We start from the raw sequence: 22,993 nt of genomic DNA, 5'->3' as shown, positions 1-22,993 counted from the left end.
GCTGCAGTCGCAGAGTGGGTGGAGGATGACGATCTACAGTCGATGGGCTTCTCAGGAGGAAACAAATGTGAGCCAGGAAAGACACTGAGAAGAGCCACACGCAGAGCTCCCTGTGAATTTCTCCCCTTTAGAAGTGTTCCTCCCTTTAGATTTGAGCTGTGGAAAACAATCATTATCTTTCTCAATTCATTAAGTCCTTTCTGGGCTGCAGGATTGCTGGAGCCTTTCCCAGCATATTCTGATCACAAAGCAGGGAAATGCCCCAGACAGGGTGTCGGTCTATTGGTAATACAGATAGACAGACACCTCATACCCTCATGTCATTTAGAGTCTCCATTCCACTTGACCAGCAGGTTTTTCGTCTGGAAAGTCCACACAGGCCAGGAATCAAACCAGCTCTGGGTTGCTGTGAAGCAACGGTGCTACAACAATATCTGCCGAGCCACCATGTGGGAAACATTGCTGTTTGTGTCACTGTTTGTTCTCATCACTACAACAACTGCTAAAAAAAGAGTACACACAGGTTGTAGGTCATTAAGTTTTCTGTTGACAGCTAAACTCATGCATAGTCTCTGTAGTCCAATGAAACATAATTAAGATTTGAGATTTACAGTTAAATTGTAACCAGAATTTCCAAACCTTCCACTTGGGGAAATGCAGAGAATCCTAGCTTTGTGAAATAAGGTTTAAAGGCACATTACTTGATTCTACTGTAGCACACCATTGCACCCTCAGTCTCAAGATTTGTGTATCATGGGCCAATATTGGGTACTACAGTGCCATTAAAGGGGGGAAAACTTGATATTGTGTTCCAAGATAGCACCATTAAAAGACCAGTGTGTAGGATTTAGTGGCATCTAGCTGTGAGTTGCAGATTGCAACTAACTGAAGACTGCTCACAATGAGAGTGAGAGATAGTAGATAAAAACAGCTCATGGTAAGCTGATAAAAACATAACAATTCTTATTTTCAGGTGATTTTACACTAATGGTACAAACATACCTAGGAATATTATAATCAATTTCTGCCAATATATCCTTCTAAATGTCACACACTGGACCTTTAATTCCACTAAAAGTTGCTTACTCAAAAATACACCAAACACATTTTTCAACCTTTTATGAAAACATATGCATAAGCCAGCTAACTGACTAGCTAACTTACTACGTAAATGGCAAGAAAAAAAACCTTATTGACACGGCTCTTCTAGACTTTTTCAAATTTTATTGTATCAAATGGATTTAATTCTGATAATACGCAGAGTCATTTCGGGGTCTTTTTGGGCATGTATGCATCATGTGATACTGCAATACAGAATGTGACCGCTACACTAAAATCGCCTCACTGTTTAAAAGCAGGATGCATCGCTGCCTGCCAAAGTGTCTTTTTCTATGCTACTACTAGAGGGCACCAAAGCTGTAAGTAAAACATACTTAAGTGTCATGAAATCTGTACTTTTTTACACAACGGCTACAGACAATACATGGGAAATTTACATAAAGAAAGAAAGACAACTCTAAGCTGAGTTTTAAATACTATGAATATGAGGTACATCAACTATATATTTATGTATTATATATTATTATGTTTTAGTTTTTTACTAATGACACTAGCTCTCAAATTCCATGACAGATATAGCTGTGATAAGAACCTGAATCAGGCTTTCACACAATAGTCTAAAAAAACAATATAATTTTTGTATTTTTATTATAAAGAACAGATGTTTAAAGACAACTCAGACTTGTGAAATCAGTTTAAATAAAAACTATCAAATGAAGACGGTCTTTTTTATACAAATATATTTTGTTACCACTCTCCTTCAAATCAAGTAGGTGTTGTTGTCTTTGGTAACCTTGTAGCTCAAACTGTTCCCACTTTCCGTTTGGATGCATATTTACATTAGAAGTTCAATTTATTTGAACAAACACTTATTAACAAAAACAATCCACCATGTTTTCCTCCTTTAAGCTCTATATTTGATTCACTGTTTTTTTTACTCTACGGGCGATTCCTCCTCCGCGGTGCTGGCTGAGGTGTCCCATTGGTGGAGTTCAGCTGGGCACACCCAGAGGTGATACAAACACCGGGAGGTCCTCTGAGACCTGCGTGGCCCCTGAGTCCAGGTCGGCCTGTATGTCCCCTCTCACCCTGCTTCCCTGGCTGGCCATTAAATGCTCTGCCAGGACGTCCACGCTGACCTGTGATTGAAGCAAAAATGTTGTTTAGTCTTCAGGGCTCCCAGTCTACTGAGTTGAGCTGAGTAAGACGGTTTTCACAGATTCCATGAACAGAGCATTTACAGAGAAAAACCTTTTCTTTTTGGAAAAATGACACACTCTTCTTACAGTAACACATCTCTCCTCCTCCTTCTTGGGAACTAAAGGACAGACTCAGCTGCATATAGTTTGGAGAATGATCCACAGACCCAGATGACATCAATTAATGCCTCATTTTAACCAAATTATCAAACAACATTAAGTATTGGAATATGAATTTACCCTTTGGTCCTTGGTCTCCAGTGTAGCCAGGTAGACCGTAACCCTTGGCTCCTTTATCACCTTGCTCTCCTCTGTCACCTGCAAGCCAGACACACACAGACACAGACACTGGTCTCAATAGGAATGACAGCAGACAAGCCAAAACGCTATTCCCGCAGGACTGAGAGCACTCAAGAACATGCCGTTCATGTTGATTAAAGACCATATGTGTTACTGAGATCATGGTTAAATAAATGTTGAAAACACCTTGTAAATATTCTACGATTTCATTGGTTTGGCACGGGAATGTAGCAGGAGTGTGACATCATGCTCAGGCGTCTAACCATAAATTAGAGCTGAGAATATACGTATTAACCTACAGGTTTTACAGCGGCGGCGCTGTACAGTGTTGGATTCAGCAGTTTCATACAGTGCTGTTCATGATGAAAGGTAGTCAAGTGGGTTCTTTCCACTGGTGGAAAGAATCGATGGTACATTTATTCAAATACTGTACATAAGGCCAATTTTGACTTGAGTATTTCCATTTTTGTGCTACTTTAGTTTCAGATTGAAAGATTGTACTATCACTATATTTATTTGACAGCTACTGGAAAGAATTGTTAAAAATGCATGCTGATATCTTTTAGTCCCCACTATTTGTACTCTATGCTTCCCATAATGCAACTTGATAGCATCTTCGGTGCATCTCTCAAACTCCACGTCCTCCACTTTGTAACGGGGCTTTCTGTTAAAAACTTGTAACAACCAAGTACAGGCCGAGATAACCCCTGATGACAAAGGGCCACAGAACACATTATACAACTATTTTCACAGTACTGCCCATAAAAGTAAGTAAGTAACTAAGTAAGTAAATTGATCATGATATATAAAATCTGTGCTGTGCTTAAAGTAAAATGTTGTTTTACTTGTAATGGAGTACTGGCTGTATTGCTACGTAAGCCCCTTCTGTCAATATATACTGTATTAACAATAGATAAAATGAAGTTCCTTATCAGGTATCCAGAAACACACCTCCAAATGAATAGCAATGTTGTTCAGTGTCTTCTGGTTGTAAAAATAAGATGTTCGCTAACATGTCAAGTGATGATATGTTAGTGATGTGTTTACAGCTTATTGTCATGTCCCTAAGTGGCCCAAAATATTCAATTTGTACAGTTTTCAGTAAAGGATGTGAATAATTTTTTCCACCGCTGACTTGTCCTAAAACAAGCACTGATGAATTATAGATTTGGTGTTCTTCATATTCATAAATATAAACTGTCAGGTTTGTTTTTCGCACCTGTTTCTCCTTGGCGGCCCAGATCTCCGACTTCTCCGTAGAATCCCTGCAGGCCCACTTCTCCATCAACACCATCATTACCAGGGTCACCCTGACAACATAATCAATAGGAAAATACATCGTTAATCTTTTGTGTGTTTTCTGTACAAACCATGCAATGTTTTTTTTCCACTTAGGTCAAGTCGTGAATTAAGGTTCCATTCACCCCTGACCAACTCTGCGCACAAAAAACTGAAAAGATTTATTTGGCTGATCATTCAGTACTTTGTTGGGAAAACATTGTACAGTACTGGTACATCACTGTTCTTGGTTTGGCATTAAACACCACAACATGAGGCTTACTGGCCATAATCTAATATAGTGGAATATTTTTATATGGTCATGGCTTCAAGAGCATTTATCAGCCTGAGAGTCACTGTGATTAAAGAAGTTGTGGAACATGAATCGGTTCTACACTGTATAATAATGTGGAAAAGGCTTTCCAATCCAAGGACAGCCTTGATACTCTCCAAAAACCATTCAGCACAGACCAAGTGTCTAGTCTGTGACTTCTTATTTGTCCTCATGGAGACGTGGAAAATTGTAATGTTTTCATTCCAAGCTTTTCTGCCAAATACTTCAGCTCTCTTAGTCCAGACCAGACCCTCACAATGTGTTTGCATTTTACTCAGGCAGGAAGACAAAAATGAACAATGTATGGAGAATGTGCTGCACTCCTGCAGTGGGTCTCAGCTAAGGGTCTACAGGAGGTGAGATGAGACCTAAAGCAGTGATTTTTGGTGTGTCTGTGCAGAAGACCCAAACTGTAAAACTCACAGGAGGTCCGGGGGGTCCTTTCTGTCCGGCGGGACCAGGGGCACCCATGGGCACATCCCCATAGAGAGGACAAACTGCAGCGCACGTCCTCTTCACGGAGTTGGCAAACATGGACATCTGCTCCAGGACCACTTTCTGACAAACCTCGATCACGTGTTGAGCGGGGAGGGTCGGACCCTGTGTAACAAATTATGACCACATCCATCACTGGAAGAGACCCAACTGTGGCACATGTAATGTGGAATATTACAGGACAGGCCATGCTGAAGCCATGGCTGCCTCTCAGAGGAAACAAACGAACAAATGAAACCATTAATATTTCCTGAGGCTCATTATGGATTTATAGCTGCACTAAATGAAACCCTTGCTGTGAGTCGCTACTAACTACAGGCTAATGTGAAACTGTTTAAACATGTTCCTGACACCAAAGTTGTTAACAAACACTTTGTGTGTGCCAGTCAGTGTAACTACAAATGATTACTCTGCTGTTTCTGTGCCATCATTCACAGATAGATGAAGTGCCAATTACAGTAGAGACTATAGAGCGGTTTCATCACACTTTTTTAGAGGCTTGGACTTTACTTACTGGTGGGCCTGGGGGCCCCTGAAAGCCATCTGGTCCTCCTTCACCTCGAACCCCCTTGACTCCAACAGGACCTGAGCGTCCAGGTGGGCCTCCTGGTCCGCGCTTCCCCCGTCCTCCCTGAGGACCCTGTTCACCCCTGTCTCCAACCTACAGAGCAGGTTAACAACAGCAGCAAGACTGGATTTAGGACAGAGCCATACAATGAGAAATCATTTTTACATGGACATAAATTTTATGGAAAGCAGTGACAGCTTAATTTGGTAATAATAAACAGTCATGCAGACAGTAAAGCAAACTAGCAAGAAACAGAATCTCAGAAGGAAATACATTCAGTATTGAATGCAAAATGCAAGTACATATTATTTATTTAATTACTTTAAAAGTGACCAGCATTCAAATGAAAAACTAAAATGTGTGAATACACAAAACCTGTAATGAAAGCATAATGGAAGGAATACATAAACAAACTGGAAATTTTCTTGTAAGTTTGTAAGACAATACCTGGGAAATGTGCAATATTCATTTTGGTGCAGTTGTGGGTGTTACTGGCCTCATCGCATCTACAGATGCTTTAAATATGTTTGGAATGTTATTTGATGGATTCATATTATATTTTTCAGACTATTCAGTTTGCAATCAGAGACTGTGATGAGTGTAGCATGTTTTTACTAATACACTTCCAACACTGCTCTTTTCAGTAACCCAACTCATCACAGCTGCCACCTTGTGATTTATCTTAATTAAATCAGACGATGGGATTGACGGTGATCAGTGGTCTGTGTATCTATTCGTGCTCCCTAACTGCCATTTAGAGGGAAATTATTTCCCAGTTCACTTAGCTCATACCTAATTATTATAATTATGAGTGTTAGTGATGCCATCTCTTCATAGAAAAAAGAAAGAGAATCACTGCTCACCTTTCCCTTTGGGCCTTTAACTCCTTGTTCCCCCTTTAAAAAAGAGCAAAGTCATGTTATGAAGAAAAAATGAAGAGGATGTAATGATGAGCAGAGATGAGCAGAGAGGATGAAATATTTAAGGCTGTACCTGTGCACCTTTAACTCCTTGGATTCCCTGGATTCCTGTATCACCCTGTAGAAGGCAAAGGAAAAATAAACAGTGTACAGAAGCTAACAATTATTTGATATATGAGAATTTCAGTGTTCTGCTCGATGAATAGATAGCAATCGTCTAAATCAACGCAGTGACGCTTAAAGTCATTTTACGGTCTCAGTCAGGCCACAATAGAGCTTTTGAATGTGATTTTATGTTTCCCGGTTTATGTGTGTTGTACTGTGGTGGATGACATGTTCAAATAAGATCAAATTTAATTTAAAATGAAAAAGGGGCTTGCCACACACTGTGCCCCGTCTTAATTGTTGATTCTTTTCTATTGAAAAACAAAAATATAGAGTCTGCACATTGTATAATGCTCCCATGAACATTTATTAGTATACTACCATTAGACGTTTTGGGCACAAACTTTTAAACCATCTGAGGAGGGGCTTGTGCCCCGTGACATTTATTGGTATACCACATGGTGGCTATTTTTCCTTTTTTTTTTTACATGTACTTTGGTCCAGCACCTAGTATTCACCGCCTTTGAATGTCTGTGCTTTTGTAAACTTTTTCCATGATGCTTTTCTCTTTTCTTGACCTGCATCCAACTGCATAATACTGCCGTGCAGAGGTTTTCAGATTTGGATCTAGGTAGGCAGATTGCCTAATATCTCATTTAACCTTTATTTATATTTAAAGCAACAATATGTATTTATCTTAAAATAACACCAAGTTGTTACAGAGTGAATGGTGACTCAGTCATTCCTACTTTATGCCTGTTCTTGCACTGTTTATCTCTTGGCTCCAGGTCTGAAAAAGTGCGTAACGCTTTACAGCACAAAGTCACATACCACCAACTACTGATTTCAGGGAAACTGGATCATATTTTATGTTTTCTGTTTTTCCCTCTGATGTCCTCTGCTTCAAGTCTCTGTGAGTTTCATGATGGACAGCCCTGGACTGGGTGCTCAGAGCACCGGGGGAGTGATGGTCGACAGTTTTTCATCATCGGTAATGTAATTATAACAAATACAGTTGTACAGCTGTCCATATTTATAACAGTGGTATTTAATTCCAGAAATCCAAATCGCAACAGATACCAAATCTTACATAATGTCACTTTAACTGTGACCTCAAAATAAAAATACAAAATGTTACTTTGTAAAAGCTGGTTGCGTAACAGAACCTGAATCCTATGACTGCATTTAGTTTGTGAACCAGTATATTATGAATGTTTAATATTTAGAATTGTGGCATTAAATGGTGATTTTGCAGTCAGCTTTTGTTTCTAATGGGTAATGGATGAGGATGTATTACCTTGGACCCTGGTTTTCCAGGCACACCCACGTGTCCCTGTGAAGAGATGACATGGTTTAATGGCTTGAAGAAAATGAACTAGTGTTTGGAAGAGTTTAAAAAATTCATCTGGAGGACTTACAGTAGGTCCCGGTGGGCCGATAAATCCAGGTCTTCCTGGCTTTCCTGCAGAACCCTTGTAACCTCTTGGGCCCTCGAGAATAAAACATTTATTAAACCGACCTAAGGGACTGCTTTAATCTTTGTCGTTTTCCTTTAAGATGGCAAAATACTTTACGTACAAAATGTATTATGTGCTTGTCTTCAGTGACTGAAAAAGTTACTTACAGTTCGGCCTTGGAGACCCATTTCTCCCGGTGACCCAAGGGTGCCTTTCTCCCCCTGTAAAAGACACAAAGCACAACATAATTAATCGACCAAAATCAACTCAATTGCTTGTTAATTAAAAAAGCAAGCAAGATCAACGAGTTACCTTTGCTCCACTTCGCCCGAGTTTTCCACTGAGACCCTGTGGTCCTTGATAAGCCTGTGAGGAAGAGATGACACTTACACAATAACAAAAGTGTACTGCTTCTTAAATTCCTCATTAAGATATTGTATATTGTATTGAATATAATACCTCTATTCCTAGATCACCATCTCTGCCTGGTAAGCCCGGATCTCCAATTATGCCCTAAGGGAAACGCTATCATTATTATAAAACAGACAAATTATATTCGCAGTGTAAGTGAGCTCTCAGGTGTGAGGCGCTGGGTGTGTCAGCAGTGGATCACCTTCGGTCCGATGGTGCCACCTCTGCCCACAGGTCCTTGGATTCCCTAGTTTTCACAAGTTCAGACAAAAAACATCCATTAAAAGGAAAACATTTTGAAATATTTGCGATGTTCATATAAGGGTGTAAATCAAATCGAACAAAAAAGACATATAAATTTCATGTCACTGTGATTAATTTGTATTACATACTGGCTTCCCCTTTTCTCCAGAAGCTCCCATCTCTCCGGGATCTCCCACAATACCCTGTGAAATCATAATTTGAAGCAACATAAGATTTTAGATTATACTGTACAACAGATTTCATTCAGTACGCAACATGAACCCAGGAGCCTTCCTTCATATACAATAGAGTAGGTTATCATTGTGGTCGAGCCTCTTCTTTCAATGACTCATCAGCTTATGTTGATATAGTTCAGGCCCTCAGATCTCAGCCAAAATCCAGCCACATGAACTAATGTTGTTTATGGAGACGGCACATAAGCCAAAAACATAGCTCTATTCCAGTGTTTTACCACATTAAAAATGATTTACTGGCTCTCTACGCTCACATGAGAGGATTTTGAAGGTAACGGACAAAGAATTAAGAGTGCAATATTATGGATTATGGAAGAGGGACTCCCACAACAACCCACCTGCTTTCCTCTGGGCCCAGCACGCCCTGGTTTACCAGTGGTCCCTTCCTCTCCCTGAAAATAAAAGCATGATGGAATCAAATCACAATATCAAGATTTAAAAAGAAGACAGAGTAAGCAGAAAAAACGAATACCTTAACTCCTTGAAACCCGGGAATCCCTTCATATCCTTTTTCGCCTTTAGCACCCTTCAAGGAGGCCAAGATGTTAGTAATACAGTAATTACATAATGACTTGCAAAAGGGCTTACCACTGTGCATGAAAGGTTAACTTACAACTTCTCCGAGTTTCCCAGTCTCTCCGATGTCTCCAGGTGGCCCACGAACTCCCTTTAATTACAGTCAAAATGCCAACAATAAATCCTCTGGATCTGGATATAAAGTTATACAACTGTAACAAAAAAACTCCAGTGGAAAGTTTGTAACTTTATTGACTGGTTGCCTATTTTCTAATTAAACAGATTGCCAGTGCGTAAGATTTAGGAGGATCTATTGGCAGAAATGGAATATAACGTTCACAGGTATGTTTTCATAGGTGTATAATAACCTGGAAATAAGAATTGTTGTGTTTTCACCTTCTAATGAGACGTTTTTATCTACAGATGAAGCAGCTCTACGTCTGGCTCTACATAGGGCCTTAAATGTTACCTGAAGGCCACTGTAGATTCTCTTACACGCTTGGAAAGGGAAGGGGTGAGGGGGGCGGTATTCAGTGGGTTGCAATCTGTAACCCCACTGCTAGATGCCACTAAATCCTACACACTGGACCTTTAAATCCTGAAACCAAAAGAAGATTTTACCTTGAAGCCTCCTGCCCCTTTTAATCCTTTCAGCCCTTTAGGACCTCTGTCTCCCTGTTAACACAACATAACATCTCATTAATTAGGAATTGTAACATTTCGGGTAAAAAAAAGAAAAAAGATAAAGCTGAGTGCGATAAATTACCACTTGGCCCCAGAGTCCTCTCATTCCTTTCTCGCCTTTGATTCCTTCTTCACCCTGAGGATGTGTGTGTGAGGTTTCATTAATGCGTTTTGAGAACGAGCCAAACTGAAGTTTAACACTGATAGGGGGGTTTATTAAGGCAGATCTTACCTTTGGGCCTGTCTCGCCAATGTTACCGTAGTCTCCTGTGTTTCCCCTGATCCCCTGCAAGAGAAGTTTGACTTAATCACAAGCAAGTCTGTAGCCATTTATTTGTGATCGGACCAGCTTGAGAAATAGTGTAAAATGTGAACGTTAGACTTTCCACTCAGTCACTAATGACTTCTGAGAGATTAAACTCCCTGGATGCATCAGACGGAGAAACAGTTAAGACACGACAGCATTTGCTCCCTCAGAATAAAGAGAGATGTTTAAAGGAATGTTTCAACATTTTGAGAAATACACTCAGTATTTGCTTTCCTGCACTCTCATGCTTGTATGGTAAATATAAAGCTCAGGCCAGGAAAGGTTAGCTTAGCTTAGCATTAAGACTGGTCCGAAAGAAACAAAATCCACCTACCAGCATCATTAAAGCTCACTAACTAACATGTTTGTTTAAGCCGTACAAAACTGGAAGACGTGTTAATCAGTGAGCTTTACAGCCTGTCCCAATATTCCTAGGTGGCCAAAGAAGAGCTGCGCTAACTTTGGATGGAGCCAGACTAGCTGTTTTCCCTTTCCAGTCTTGGGTATGTTAAGCTAACCTGCTGCTTGCTTTAACTGCATATTAACGGCCAGATATGAGAGTGGTATCAGTCTTCTTATCTAACTTTCAGGCAGCGAGAAATTATATATAATCATATTTCCCAAAATATATTTCCCAGGAGACAAAGACTGGGGGAAAAATGGGACACAGCTATATTAGCTCTATCCAAATATAACCCTAACTCGTGTATATATTTAATCTGTACAGAACGAGAGTGTAAAAACAACAATTTGTGGTTTATACATGGTGACTAAGTGACGGTTAGTGAGGTGCTATTTTGGACAGAGCCAGGCTAGCTGTTTCCCTCCGGTTCCAGTCTTTATGCTAAGCTAACTGTTTCCTGGCTGTAGTTCCATATTTACTGCACGGATATGACAGTGGTATCGATCATCTCATCTAACTCTTGGCAGGAAAGCGAGTGACTGTTTCCCAAACCGTTAAACTATTCCTTTAGAGTAAGCTGTAAAAACCATATGATAAAATAAGGGTAATTAACTATAAAAAGTCATTATGCTGTAAATGTCACATTAGTGGAAAATATACACAAGCATATTCAGCAGGATTTAGGAAATATTGGTCATAAACACAGCAGAATGGATCAATAGTGTTTATACAGATGCTGACTTCCTCAGTAGTAGAGGGAAAAAAGTGTTTTCCACTTGGCTCTATTTCACTGAGTCAACAAACAGATTAAACAAGGCCAGGATGCCTTTGTGTTGTCAGTTTATTTGACCATCTCACCTAACGCTGTTTTTACGCAGAGTCAGCTGGGCAGAGGTTAACCTCAGAGATGGCCGACAGTACGGCGAGAGGCATGACCGTGAACTTTACAACGCTTCTAAGGCGGTATATCTCCGACGAGCAAAGGACCACCCACCACCTGAGATGGACAGTTCATATATCTGTGCCAGGAAATGCCCTCCTTGGATGCCAGCAGGGGAGGAGATAAACATGTTGGGGCTCTGTGATTCACAAGCTGGCAGGAGGTCAACACTCTAACGAGTTACACAAGACAGATGTTTACTCCAGATGAGCTACAGCTGCAACTCAGGACATCAATATGTAGCATGTACAGCTCTGGAAATGTGCTCTAACTGTACGTGGGCCTACAGGCGTACATGTGCTTGCTCAGGCAGCATGGGGGATTTCCTTGAGTGCAAAGGGCATGTTAAATGCCAAACCATCACATGCGTATAAAAAAAAAATCCTCTTTCTTTAAACACATGTTCTCCGGACTGTTTTAAAAAGACTCTCAGATCTGCTCCAACATAACTGACTGCTAAGCATCAAAGAGATTAACAAGTCATAAATTTAAAGTGGAAATAATCACGTCTGCGGCTCCCTGAAGGATACAAATGTGAGTGTATTTGTTCATTCACTGATGCATGTACTGGCTTCTGCAGCAGAATACTTTGTTCATTATAATTTTCTTAAACCTTTCCCTTTCTTTCAAAATGTGGCCTTCCTACGGTGACTTCATTAGCCTTATCCACATCTGAGAAATTTCACACAATAGTGAAGCACGCTAATGCCACTCATTACCAGACACTTGGAGGGTATGGCTATTGCTCAACTGCTTGGTTTTCCTGTGTGTGGGATTCATTACATTTGGCTCAGTTTCCTCCAAATGGAAAAGTAAAACCATTAGAAATCCTGTGATCACTTGCCAGTATGAGTTAAATCCTGTATTCTAAACCAGAAGGGCCTGTGTTTTAGGATGCAAATGGCTATTTCAGAACGACAAAAACAAATTTATTATCACATCCGTATTGGTTCATGTTTATGTTGGCTTCCTCCTAAATCTGTAGCAAGCGGACATGAGTATGAAAGGAGCCTCTATGTTTACTATCGCTGAGCGCTTCTGCTTCCAGATCTGTTTCCATCCTGTCGCGTCTCAGTTGTACTTCTATTGCCATTTTCCACAGCTTCACTGTTGTCTCACGAGTGAAAGTTTTTACAATGTCACTTGACTACAATTCAGTTTAACTCTTTATTGTGCTGCAAGAAGAAGGGGATGCTGCTAATGCTAAGAATACCTCAAGTAAACACCGGAACAAGTATTCATCCAGCGCAAGAAAAGGCACTGAGAGACATACTGCACATTTATTTACCCAGTTTCCTTGTCTTCCTGGATCTCCGTCTTCCCCTGGAAGACCTCTGTGACCCTGCAAAAGAATTAAAATATATGTCAATACAGATTCAACTTGTCATATGAGTATGCTCCAGTATTCACTGTACAGGTACATTCACCTTTGGCCCTGGAGGTCCCTGAGGGCCAGGCTGTCCATGCAAACATTTGCAAGATGCTCTTCCAGCTGTTAGACCGATCTCTGCATACCCTCCACACTGCCATGACAGAAAGGTGAAACAACGGTTTTAAACCTACATACACATCTCTAACAGAGGGAGGGAAACCATGTTAATTAGGAGCTGACCCACCACACTGGAGAGCTCACAGCAGCCCTCTGAGTAAGCCTGCTCCGGGTCACATGACACCTGCATCTGCTGGAGGTCCACCTGGAGAGAGACAATATGAGACATTAAAGTTCAAATCAAAGGGATTTTAAATATGACTAAGGATACACAAAAATCCAAGCTGTCAACGTACAGACACAGAGCGATCTCCTGCAGCCCGCTTGACAATGGAGGTGTACCCTCGGTGGATGACTGGCCTCGGCTCGTCAATGGACTCCACACTGACCTCTTCACAGTCTATCAGCAGCTTCACCTGGCTGCCCTTCACACTCAGCGCCAACTTGTGCCACTCTGCGTCAAACAACTTTTCCACACCATGGAAGGTCCTCAGCATCTGGCTCCCGTGGGGGCTGGTGTAGAAGAAGTCTAAAGAGCGGGTATCACCTTGGAAACGCAGGCCGACCTGTTCTCGTCCCTTGGGGTCACTGACCTGCCACAGGTCCCAAGATTTCTTGGCAGTGTCCTTGGTCACCTTAAATGTTGCGATAACGGAGTAGTCGGACGGAAGTCCTTCTGGATACACGTCACTGTGGCACGAGAGGAAGGTTTAGAGAGCTTTCTTCACAAAACAACAATCAACGGCTTTTGTAGGAACATAAGGATTTATTTTATAAGAAGATGAATAAGTAGAAATAGAGCATCTTTAGATTGAGCATTGTTACACTTCAATTCCACCATAACATATTACACATTTCTGTGTGACTCTGTGTCATCTCTTCTGATTACACACTACCATTATTTGTATCTTCAATTTGAAAAAAGCACATTCCCATTTCTTGTCTCGCTGTAGTGATGTACAGGTGTACTCCAGGACCTTGTGACATCATTGTTGGGTGGGGTTATGGGTGCAAAATTGCTTTTCAGTAATTAAAACCAGGCTGAGCAGCATTGTTCTGCTGCACTCTGGTTGAAAGTTTCAAATCATGTTGAGGTGTGGTTCTATGTGATCTGAAGTGCATTTCCTGTAACCCCCAACAGTAATGTCGCAGTGTAATGACACACCTTGGAGTACTCTTCTATATCTTTCTGATCATTTTCCAGTTTCACTGAATAACTAGGCTCAGGCAGTCTAGTACCTCATGGTCTTTCGTAGATGGATAGAGGGGTTGACACGGTAGGCCACCGCTTCAGGTTGAGAGCCGTCCACTCTCCTCACTCCCCTCGACTCAGGCACATGAAACTCCTCCAGCAGATCAAAACCTTGCAGCACAAACACTGAGCTTAGTTTGACGTCACACTGATTCAGCATCAAGGGTGCTGGACTGCTTCTAAATCTGATATCACTTTTTTATGGTTGCATTACTCATTGTCATTAATAATGCCATCTCTTCACAGGTACAATGAGGTAATTCATTAAACTCATTAACGTGAAGAAGCTGTTTATTTTCTTTCATAGGTGGATTTGGCTACTGAATTCTAAACACTGCACGCTTTGTGCTGCAGTTTGAATGAGATCAGCACAGCTGGCATGTTTCCTTTGAGCTGGATGAAAGCTGGTGAAGGACCCTGATTACAAATAGTATGACTCAACTTGAAAATAACTCAAAACCTCTTCAGTAATGAAAATCTTGACACCTGCTACTGTGGCATGTTAACAAGTTACCCCCTTTGATTATTAGTAAAGCCAAAAAATACATTACTGCCTACGGTTTACTGTACTGTTTCTGTTGACAGACTGTTTTTATCTGTGAGCAGAATGCCATGGATAGAAAACAACACACTGTGCTAAATGATTCATTATGGTAACAGGAAGACTCATTTGTATGGATTCAAATATTCATGTACATAGCTTAACCCCAGGATGACCTCTTTGACCTCGTAGTGTCCACACAGGCACTGATAGCAGGAAATATGACACTGGGTCACCTGCTGTGAGGCAAACAATTGACTATGATCTGACAAATACTGACATCTGCTGGTCAAGGTGCGGTAGTACAGTGTTCAATTTAAAAAACTATAGTCAGAGCAGATAATTAATATGAAATATGTAATTATTGTCAGTCATATTTTATATATAAGTTTATTTAACCAGGAAACGGGTGTGGTCTACAGCATGTATGACTAGCCTCACACAACTCTACAGAACTACTGAGTAGGTGATTATCCAGTCTTTTATTTCTATGCAGTGAGAAATATGCTGTAGTCATTGAATAAGTATGAAAAAATTTAAACTTACTTGGCAACTTTTGACACTGGGTCATTCCGAAGATGACAAAGAGTGCTGCAAACACCAGCATATCTTTGTAGGCTGCCATTTTCAAATGTTTGAAGTCAGGGGCTATAAGTGCCTGTAGTACAGCAATTAAATAAATCAGTAATTCAGTAAATCAGAATTTATGTAGAATGTGCAGTTGGCTGTTAAATGGAAGTCAGTCACTCAAATTTGTTAAAAAAATATACATTTCTAGGCATACATTTTATAAAAGCATAAAGATTTAGAAAGAGTAAGAAAAGAAACTGAAAAAAACATGTAATGCTACATTTCTGGGCCTAACCAACTGGAATATCAAATAACAACCGGTAAAATATTCCTTTTAGGTCCCTTCAGATATCATACATATATTATATAATTATTCTTTTATGCAATGTGACTACTATGGTTTTATAATTATATCATACAATGATGTTCCTATGAAAACAATATCAAACGTTGTATCCACTGAATTGCTACATCCATGCAAACTAATTTCACCACATTAGTGGACACAATTACACATTTAATTACAATTGTCCTCCGTTTGCTAAGCAACCAGATATTATACACAAACCTTAGTTTATAATTTCCTACGTGCAATGTATTTTAAAAATAAAGGAAAATTACAGAGCATTACTCACATATTCCTGAAAAAGAAAGTCTCAGGGCTCCTGCAGATGGATCTGTTCCAGTTCCTAGTGTGAGGATATATCCCGCTCTAAAGTGCCATCCCCGGGCCAGTGTTTGAGCTGAACAGGAGGACCATTCAAACTAGATGCTCTGGGTCTCAGAGGAGCCTGACCCTTGAGCTCCACTCCACCTTTGGTCCCCAGGGGATCTGCGTCTTCTCATAGGCCAGTTACACCTACAGTACAAGTCCAGTAAACTGAGTCATCACATTAAGGAAATGTAGCTGAACATACCTTACTGCAGGTGGAAGCTACTGAGAGCAGAAAATCACAGTAATGTGGGAGAATATGCCGATACTTTAGCAAAAGTTTGTTTAAAGCATCTCTCAATCTGCTCTCTGTTTTTTACGTATTTTACTGTGTAGCGCTTTTGTGCGTCTCCTTTCACGACTTGCACAGTTAGAAAAAAATACTTTTTGTACAAACTTAGTCTATAATTGCTTTAAAAAGCAGTCTCACAGGTTTTAGTGTATGTTCATTCAAGACAGTGTTTTATCCTCCGCAGAGTCTCAGAGTGAGAGAAAGATGTAGTATGTCACAGCTAAACACAAGAAGCTCTGCAAACATTCCACCCAGAGGAGACAACACCTTCAATCTAAACCACCACACTGCATCTAACAGCCAGGCTACTGCTGAATAACACACAGACAGTATTTAACTGCTCCAATATATGGATACAACACTTTAAAGTGTTTTCATTCATAAAGCCAGTGTCACTAATTCAAGAGCTACTGATCTAATGTGTCCAGTAACTTATTCATTGCTTTCCACGGTCTTAAACCTGTGTGAAGCAATGTGGTGACCTTTGAAGGCCATTTAATGACTTTAGTTCAGCAGCATGAAAGAAAAGACACATGGGAGACAGAGACACAGACAGATGAGAACAAGTCTAAAGTTTATAGCCACGCTAGCAGCTCTGTGAGGCTGTACTCAAGCTAAGTGCTAACGTCAGCGTGCTAACATTGACAGTGCCAACATGCTGATGTTATTATGTTTACTGTCTTCATCAGCAGGCTAACGTTTGCTAATTAGCACTTAACACCAGGCTGATGGGAATGTTTTTTGTTTTTAAGGTATTTGGTCATTAAGAAGTATCGAAGAAAACTTCAGTTTTGACCTGATGATGGCGCTACATAAACGTCCAGGGAGAGATATTTAACTGAATGTTAAAATTTCGACCTGATGATGCCTCTAATAGAATAGTAAAGGAATAACCATCAGGATTCATCCTCAAGGGACCTTGAATATCTGTAGTTGTTGAGATAATTTCAGTAAAACACCAAAATGGGGTTGCCTTGGTAGTGGAGTCCATGTTGCAGCGCCATGGGTTGGACTCATACCGTCAACGGTTCGGCTCTGACTTGTGGCTCTCTGAAAGGCAATAAAAGCCAAAAAAAATATTTCAAGATTTGTGTTTTCAACAAAAACAAAATGTAAACCTCATGGCAGCGCTAGAGGAAAAGTCAGAGGATCACAAAAGTAGGAATCATCCTTTGGTTATCATGAATGTATGTGCAAAATTTCAATCCAATAGTGGAGATGTTTCAGTCCGAACCGAGGTGATGTTTGCTAGCGTGGCTGACAAAAGGAGCTAAAAGGAGCAAAGCAGAGACGACTCTGTGGTCCCCACCAGCCTCTGGTGGTTTTCTGCAAGCAGGTTTATTACAAAGTAATGTTACAGTAACAATTTCAGCTCTACCGAAATTAACCATACATTGACATAGATGCACAAGAGAATGTCTACATGGAGTGGCACCTCTGCAAGGTCAATGCACACACTGCTGAGGTCAAACAAAACAAGGGACTGCAGCTGCTCACAAACAAACAGGACGTAAAAGCTTCATGATTACGTGGTTTTTCTGCTACTTGCCTTAAATAGTGTTTTTCAAAGGTTTCTGCAGTGCTTACTGGGGTTTATTGTACTATATTGCATTGCCCTTTAAATGCATGTTGGCAGTATATCATAGCACTTAAATAGATAATTGCAGTGCCTCAAATGGTACCATAATGCACCATCTACTCCAAACATCAGCGAACATAAATAACAGTACATTCAGTAACTCTTAGAGCGCTATCCTGCGTGTTGCCCTTCATTAGTGTTAAGAAATGTTAGTTAACCGTACAACGTAGTCATTCCCAGTTTTTTTCTAGTGTCCGTCAAACCTCTACAGGTTTCAATAAAATAATATACGATAAAAACAATTTGACATTTTTTCACAAAAAATGAAATACATTAAAAACAAATACACAAGGCCATTGACATTCCATTCTCACATAATATTAAACCATATTGCCTCTCAACTGAATATTTTACATCTTCGCAACAGTTTAAATAACACTCAACACATTTGCAGTCTTTTTTTTAAGTTAGATATCTCCAGTGTCCGTTACGCGTTTAGGGTGCAACTAGCTCCTGGGTTGTTTGTTTTTCAAGGCCACTGACTATCGCTTGGATCCCTTGGCCAGTTTGCTCGTGGGAGTGGTTCTTCTCTGAGGAGTGGGGATCTTGGAGGGTTTTCCTCCGTGCTGACGGGAAGCGGAGCGCGGCGTTGCTCGGGTTGAGTCGCCGACCGTCTCGGACACGTCTGAGCACACAGACTGAATGTCTGAGATGTCAAAGTCAGAAGCGTCACTTCCTCTGCGACTGCTCCCTCTGCTTCCGGCTTTACTTCCAGGTCGGCTGGAATTTTTTCTTGAGTCTAAAAAAGATAAAATGAGGGAAGATAATTAATGACCTACCAAGAATGAACCCAGGTGTTTTACCACTGCCAGTTGGTTTCAGTTGGGCACTCTGCAACCGCCACTGGCAGCTCAACAGCAGTTTTACTGAAATTTTTACATCTAAACATTGACAAGAGTCTTTTATCTGAATCCCTCTCCCTCTAAATGCCCCTTTTTGGTGATTATCAATCATTTCTTACAGCTAGGATGTGACCTTTGAGGTATTAAAAACGTTGTACTAGCATATCTAGTAGCTTACTGTTGGGCTAATTTTACATAGTTGACTCTTTTTATATCGACTCTAATGGACTTTATGTGTACGTTTACTAGATTAAATACTGTGCTGTACGTCCAACAACGACTTAATGTTGATCTTGAAGCGATAATTCTTTGTTTGCTCCTGGCACAAAAGACAATGTAGCAAACCTATTATAGATGATCTAATGTGATCGTTTTCTTGTTACTGTACTGGTTTCATAATGTTATTTTGTATACTCAGTATCTATGGTGACTTAACACAATGTGTATAAGGAAACCGTATAAAACCTGAGATGGCAACCTAATCAAGGGAAGATAGCCAAAAACATTTGCTAAATAAAGAATGGTGTATATCAATACTCTTCACTGTTTCCATTAAAAGCTACAAAGGCTTTAACCTTTAATGGAAGTGTGTTCAACTCGCTGCATAGCTGTCCACCTACGTGATGGCAGAAGAATCACAATCACTAAAGCACAAGACTTCCATTGTGCTCATCCCACATCATCCCAAAGCAGCTTCCCTTATTTTGACTCTTTGGCCTCAGTGACTGCCAATATGGCAGGGAGCAGTAAACTTAACTCCTGGCTTCAAACACTTTCAGTGACCTCTGGGTGACGTCTCAAATGCTTCATCCCTTATTTTCTACAGACTAGAATTCATCCTTAAAAAGCCCTGAAAAGGTTATTGCAATTTAAAATTTTCATATAAAAACAGTGTTTTTCCTTCAACAGTGGCTAAATTGTTTTCATTCCATTAATTCTCTTTGATTCACACAAGTCTGCCCCAAACAACAGGAACAAAACACTTGTTAATATAATGAATAGTGATGAAGAGCTACCGGAGTTGCTCTCTACTCACCACCTATTGTCTGTGTTCGAGCTTTCAGTACAGCAGCGCTGATCAACGTTCCCTCTTCGCCAGACTGAAATCCTTTGCCTGACAAGTACCCAGGAAGACGTAATTTGCTGCCTTGAACTGGTGTACCCTGCAAAAGACAGAACTTTACTTCCACTGGTAATCAATGGTATTTAACTGCACAGTGAGTATAAGGACAGTGTTTTAGAAAACAGTCCTCACAAACTGAAATACATAACAAGTTGTACCAGAAAACACACCCTAAATATTGAGTTAGTTTGAAATGTTATGAAAAATCCTTTCAAAATCATTATTTTTGCAGATCCCTTTAAGAAACAGTTAGTATTTGAATTATACATGTTAAATACATAATAAATGAGTCAACAAACAATAATACATGCATAGATTGCATATAAAGTTATTAAGTTAGTTAAAGTTAAAGTTAAAGTATTCTAGTGGCATTAAAATTAAGACATCTTTGTCAGACAAGAATTAAATATTCAGCCTATTAGTAATCAAAGAAGCCAAAGTTTATTAACCCAACTGAAATCTCTAACACAGGAAACCTTATTGTTTAAGTCCAACATCTACCAGAGCTGTCATTGATTTATTTTTCATGACAGAATAACACTGAAAATCAGCTAAATCAGAAATATAAACTACCAACAAATACACCTTTTACAAATTAGGAGCTCTATATAGACTGGTATTATTCTTTATATATATTTTATCTCTTTGATAATCAAGCAGTAGATTTCAGTTGGGTCGTAAATCTGAAGCATTACACATCATGTGATGTATATGACTATACCTCTGAGGATGAACCTTGGCTCCCAAAGGAGTCTGATGATTTAAGAGGAGTGGAGGGTTTGCTGTTTGTAAGCCAGGGCTTATCATAATTGCGGGTTATGTGTTGGGGAGTCTGGGGAACAATGGCAAATCAAAAAACACAAACATGGATTCACAAATCAAAAAACTACAAGAAACACTAGATGTAAGAAACACAAAGAAATAAACAAGAACGTGATCAAATAATGTAAAATAAAAGAACTAAGGTAGATAAATGGGAGGGAAATCATGGAGGGGGGTATGATCGATCTACAGTGTGACAGACAACTAGACAATAACTGACTGCTGAGTGGAGTGTCTCACCTTCACTGTACTGGTCGCCGCTGCGTGCGATGGGACCGGACAGCTCTGACTGGAGGTGGATCTGTTGGGAGAGGCTCCTCTGGACGATGGCCGAGATCTCCGGCCTCGGTAGCGGAAGCTGGCCATCACCTGAGTGGTTCCCTCTGGGAGGATGAATTTCTCTCGCAGCTCCATGTTGGTCCTGCCTTTAGCTGAGAAAATGACACTCAAAATGAGCCGTGCTGCATAAACACAGCTGTGATTATCTTTAATAGTACTGTCGCGTTGATGATGAGGTGAGTTAACACTTTATTTTGCACTTGAAGTCCCTAATTTCCGAACAATTCCCAATTATTTCCTAGGAAATTTCCTGGAATTAACTGTAATTTGGTACTAATTATAGGTAAAAATGCTCCATGTAAAGCGAAGAAAATAATTATTAATTCATTATTAGAAACTTTATTGTTTATATATGTTGAATTGTATGCTTGGCTTTTTAGTCATTTCAGTTAGATTTTGGCAGCTAAAAGTATTTGTAGGTTTCACTATGAATGAATTGTTATTTATTTATTATTTCCCCTATAATTAGCACTACATATTTATTTCCAGGAAACTTCTAAATAAATTACTGGGAAATTATTAGGGAACCTGTAAAGACCTGTAAAACACAGATCTGTAAAATAAAGTGTTACCATGATGTGAAATAAATAAAGCACAACATTTGAAATGGATTAAATCGTGAATAAACAATGAAAACACAAAACTCATGCAGTTTCAATCGCACTCGTCCAGCAGTAGTCCAATTACTGCTGCAGCAGCGGCAGAATAAACATTTTGTTTTTCAACCAGCAATAGTTCTTTGTTTGCTCGGACTGCTAAACAAATGGTGAAAAGATTAAGCCCAAACGGCCCAAATCAGAAGAATTACAAAAACGAAGGAAACATAAACTACTCCAAATATAAACCAAACAGACCTTGCACCAGTTGTGTTAAAAACAAACTGCCTTACATGCAGTTTAAAAGCCACACTGTCAAACAGAGTAAACAGTGCAATAAACACTGTTTCACTTCTGTTGTACATAAACCTCATCATCTCCCCTCAATGATGATGGTACACAGTTTTACAGCAGCTTAGCATCCTCTTTAACATTTCAAATGGTTTTTCAAATGCTTGTTTGTTTGTTTGATTGTCAAGCAAAACCTGAAAACTGCATAAAAAAGAAGCTGCACTCAGAACCGCTCATCACATGCCGAGAGAGAAAAGAAAAGGAGCTAATTTCGGTGCTTCGAGTTCCAAAAAAGTGTCATCAGCAGGTGATGTGAATCGCACAAACAACTGCATGCATGAAAACCAGCTGGAGTTGAATGATAGTTGATTGTGAGTGGAGCTGATTCATGAGGATGCCATTCACGATGAGCGCTCACACACACACACACGCACACACTTCACAGCTACAGTAGTACACACCGGGACCAACGCAAGCAGCACACACACGGATGTGCAGACACACATACCACTGGTGGGTTCATGGAGCAAGGTGAGTAAGTTTGAGATTTGCCAACCTATAGGAGACTGAGTAATTGAAGAGTTTGATTCCGAGCGCAACATTTTGCTCCCGTGGTGATGGACTAGAAGAAATGATATCATGTTCAGCAGGAGGAAGGAAGGGTTTAGCAGGAAAAAACAAACAGGAAATTGATAATTAATACAGAAGATAGCAGAAACAGGAAGATCACACGAAGCTTTGAGACGTGGGCACAGGTTGAATGATTTTATACTATGTAGGTGGCAGATTGGTCATCAGAGATTGTACTTTGCTCTCTAATTCATGGCAAATTGTTCTTATTCTCAACGTTTGTTCCTCATAAATTCTAAAAACAAACAAATTAAATCGTTTTCTAAGAGGTAATTTGAGTCTTGCTGCTTTATTTAACTATGTCTTTCTCACAGATTTTCTTTATTGTGACTGTTTTCTGTGTTGAGATAGAGAGAACAGACTTTAAGAAGAAAGTAAATAA

The 22,993-nt window shown here is 40.0% G+C and overlaps 2 protein-coding genes across 13 annotated transcripts in view; both read right to left on the bottom strand.

The window, feature by feature from the left end:
- Window positions 1–1,758: 1,758 nt before the first annotated feature.
- zmp:0000000760 (collagen alpha-1(IX) chain) lies at window positions 1,759–15,380 on the bottom strand. The gene is made up of 26 exons (XM_035663967.1): window positions 15,302–15,380; window positions 14,202–14,325; window positions 13,259–13,652; window positions 13,090–13,167; window positions 12,901–12,996; window positions 12,762–12,815; window positions 10,056–10,109; window positions 9,906–9,959; window positions 9,761–9,814; window positions 9,237–9,290; window positions 9,096–9,149; window positions 8,962–9,015; window positions 8,519–8,572; window positions 8,329–8,373; window positions 8,175–8,228; window positions 8,028–8,081; window positions 7,883–7,936; window positions 7,677–7,748; window positions 7,556–7,591; window positions 6,227–6,271; window positions 6,097–6,129; window positions 5,180–5,326; window positions 4,594–4,770; window positions 3,778–3,868; window positions 2,499–2,576; window positions 1,759–2,198 (listed from the first exon to the last, which is right to left on the bottom strand). The coding sequence occupies exons 1-26, from the start codon at window positions 15,378–15,380 to the stop codon at window positions 1,999–2,001; spliced, it is 2,289 nt and encodes a 762-aa protein (XP_035519860.1). The 3' UTR covers window positions 1,759–1,998.
- A 2,244-nt stretch (window positions 15,381–17,624) lies between these two features.
- The window catches only part of dst (dystonin), a 97,802-nt gene continuing 92,433 nt past the window's right edge, over window positions 17,625–22,993 (bottom strand). For 8 of the 12 annotated variants that reach the window (XM_035663953.1, XM_035663956.1, XM_035663957.1 and 5 more), the window contains 5 exons: window positions 22,490–22,603; window positions 20,996–21,186; window positions 20,655–20,765; window positions 19,847–19,973; window positions 17,625–18,707 (listed from right to left, as the gene is read on the bottom strand). In XM_035663953.1, coding sequence (XP_035519846.1) covers window positions 18,451–18,707; window positions 19,847–19,973; window positions 20,655–20,765; window positions 20,996–21,186; window positions 22,490–22,603 — 800 coding nt within the window. In that variant the 3' untranslated portion in view covers window positions 17,625–18,450. The remainder of the gene's footprint in view (window positions 18,708–19,846; window positions 19,974–20,654; window positions 20,766–20,995; window positions 21,187–22,489; window positions 22,604–22,993) is intronic. The other 4 variants (XM_035663962.1, XM_035663963.1, XM_035663961.1 and 1 more) reach the window with 2 other exon arrangements.

This window comes from Morone saxatilis, unplaced genomic scaffold (assembly GCF_004916995.1).
Source record: "Morone saxatilis isolate NCDOM2014 unplaced genomic scaffold, NCSU_SB_2.0 Contig19, whole genome shotgun sequence".
NCBI lineage: Eukaryota > Metazoa > Chordata > Actinopteri > Moronidae > Morone > Morone saxatilis.
This window is presented reverse-complemented; position numbering and strand designations above follow the sequence as displayed.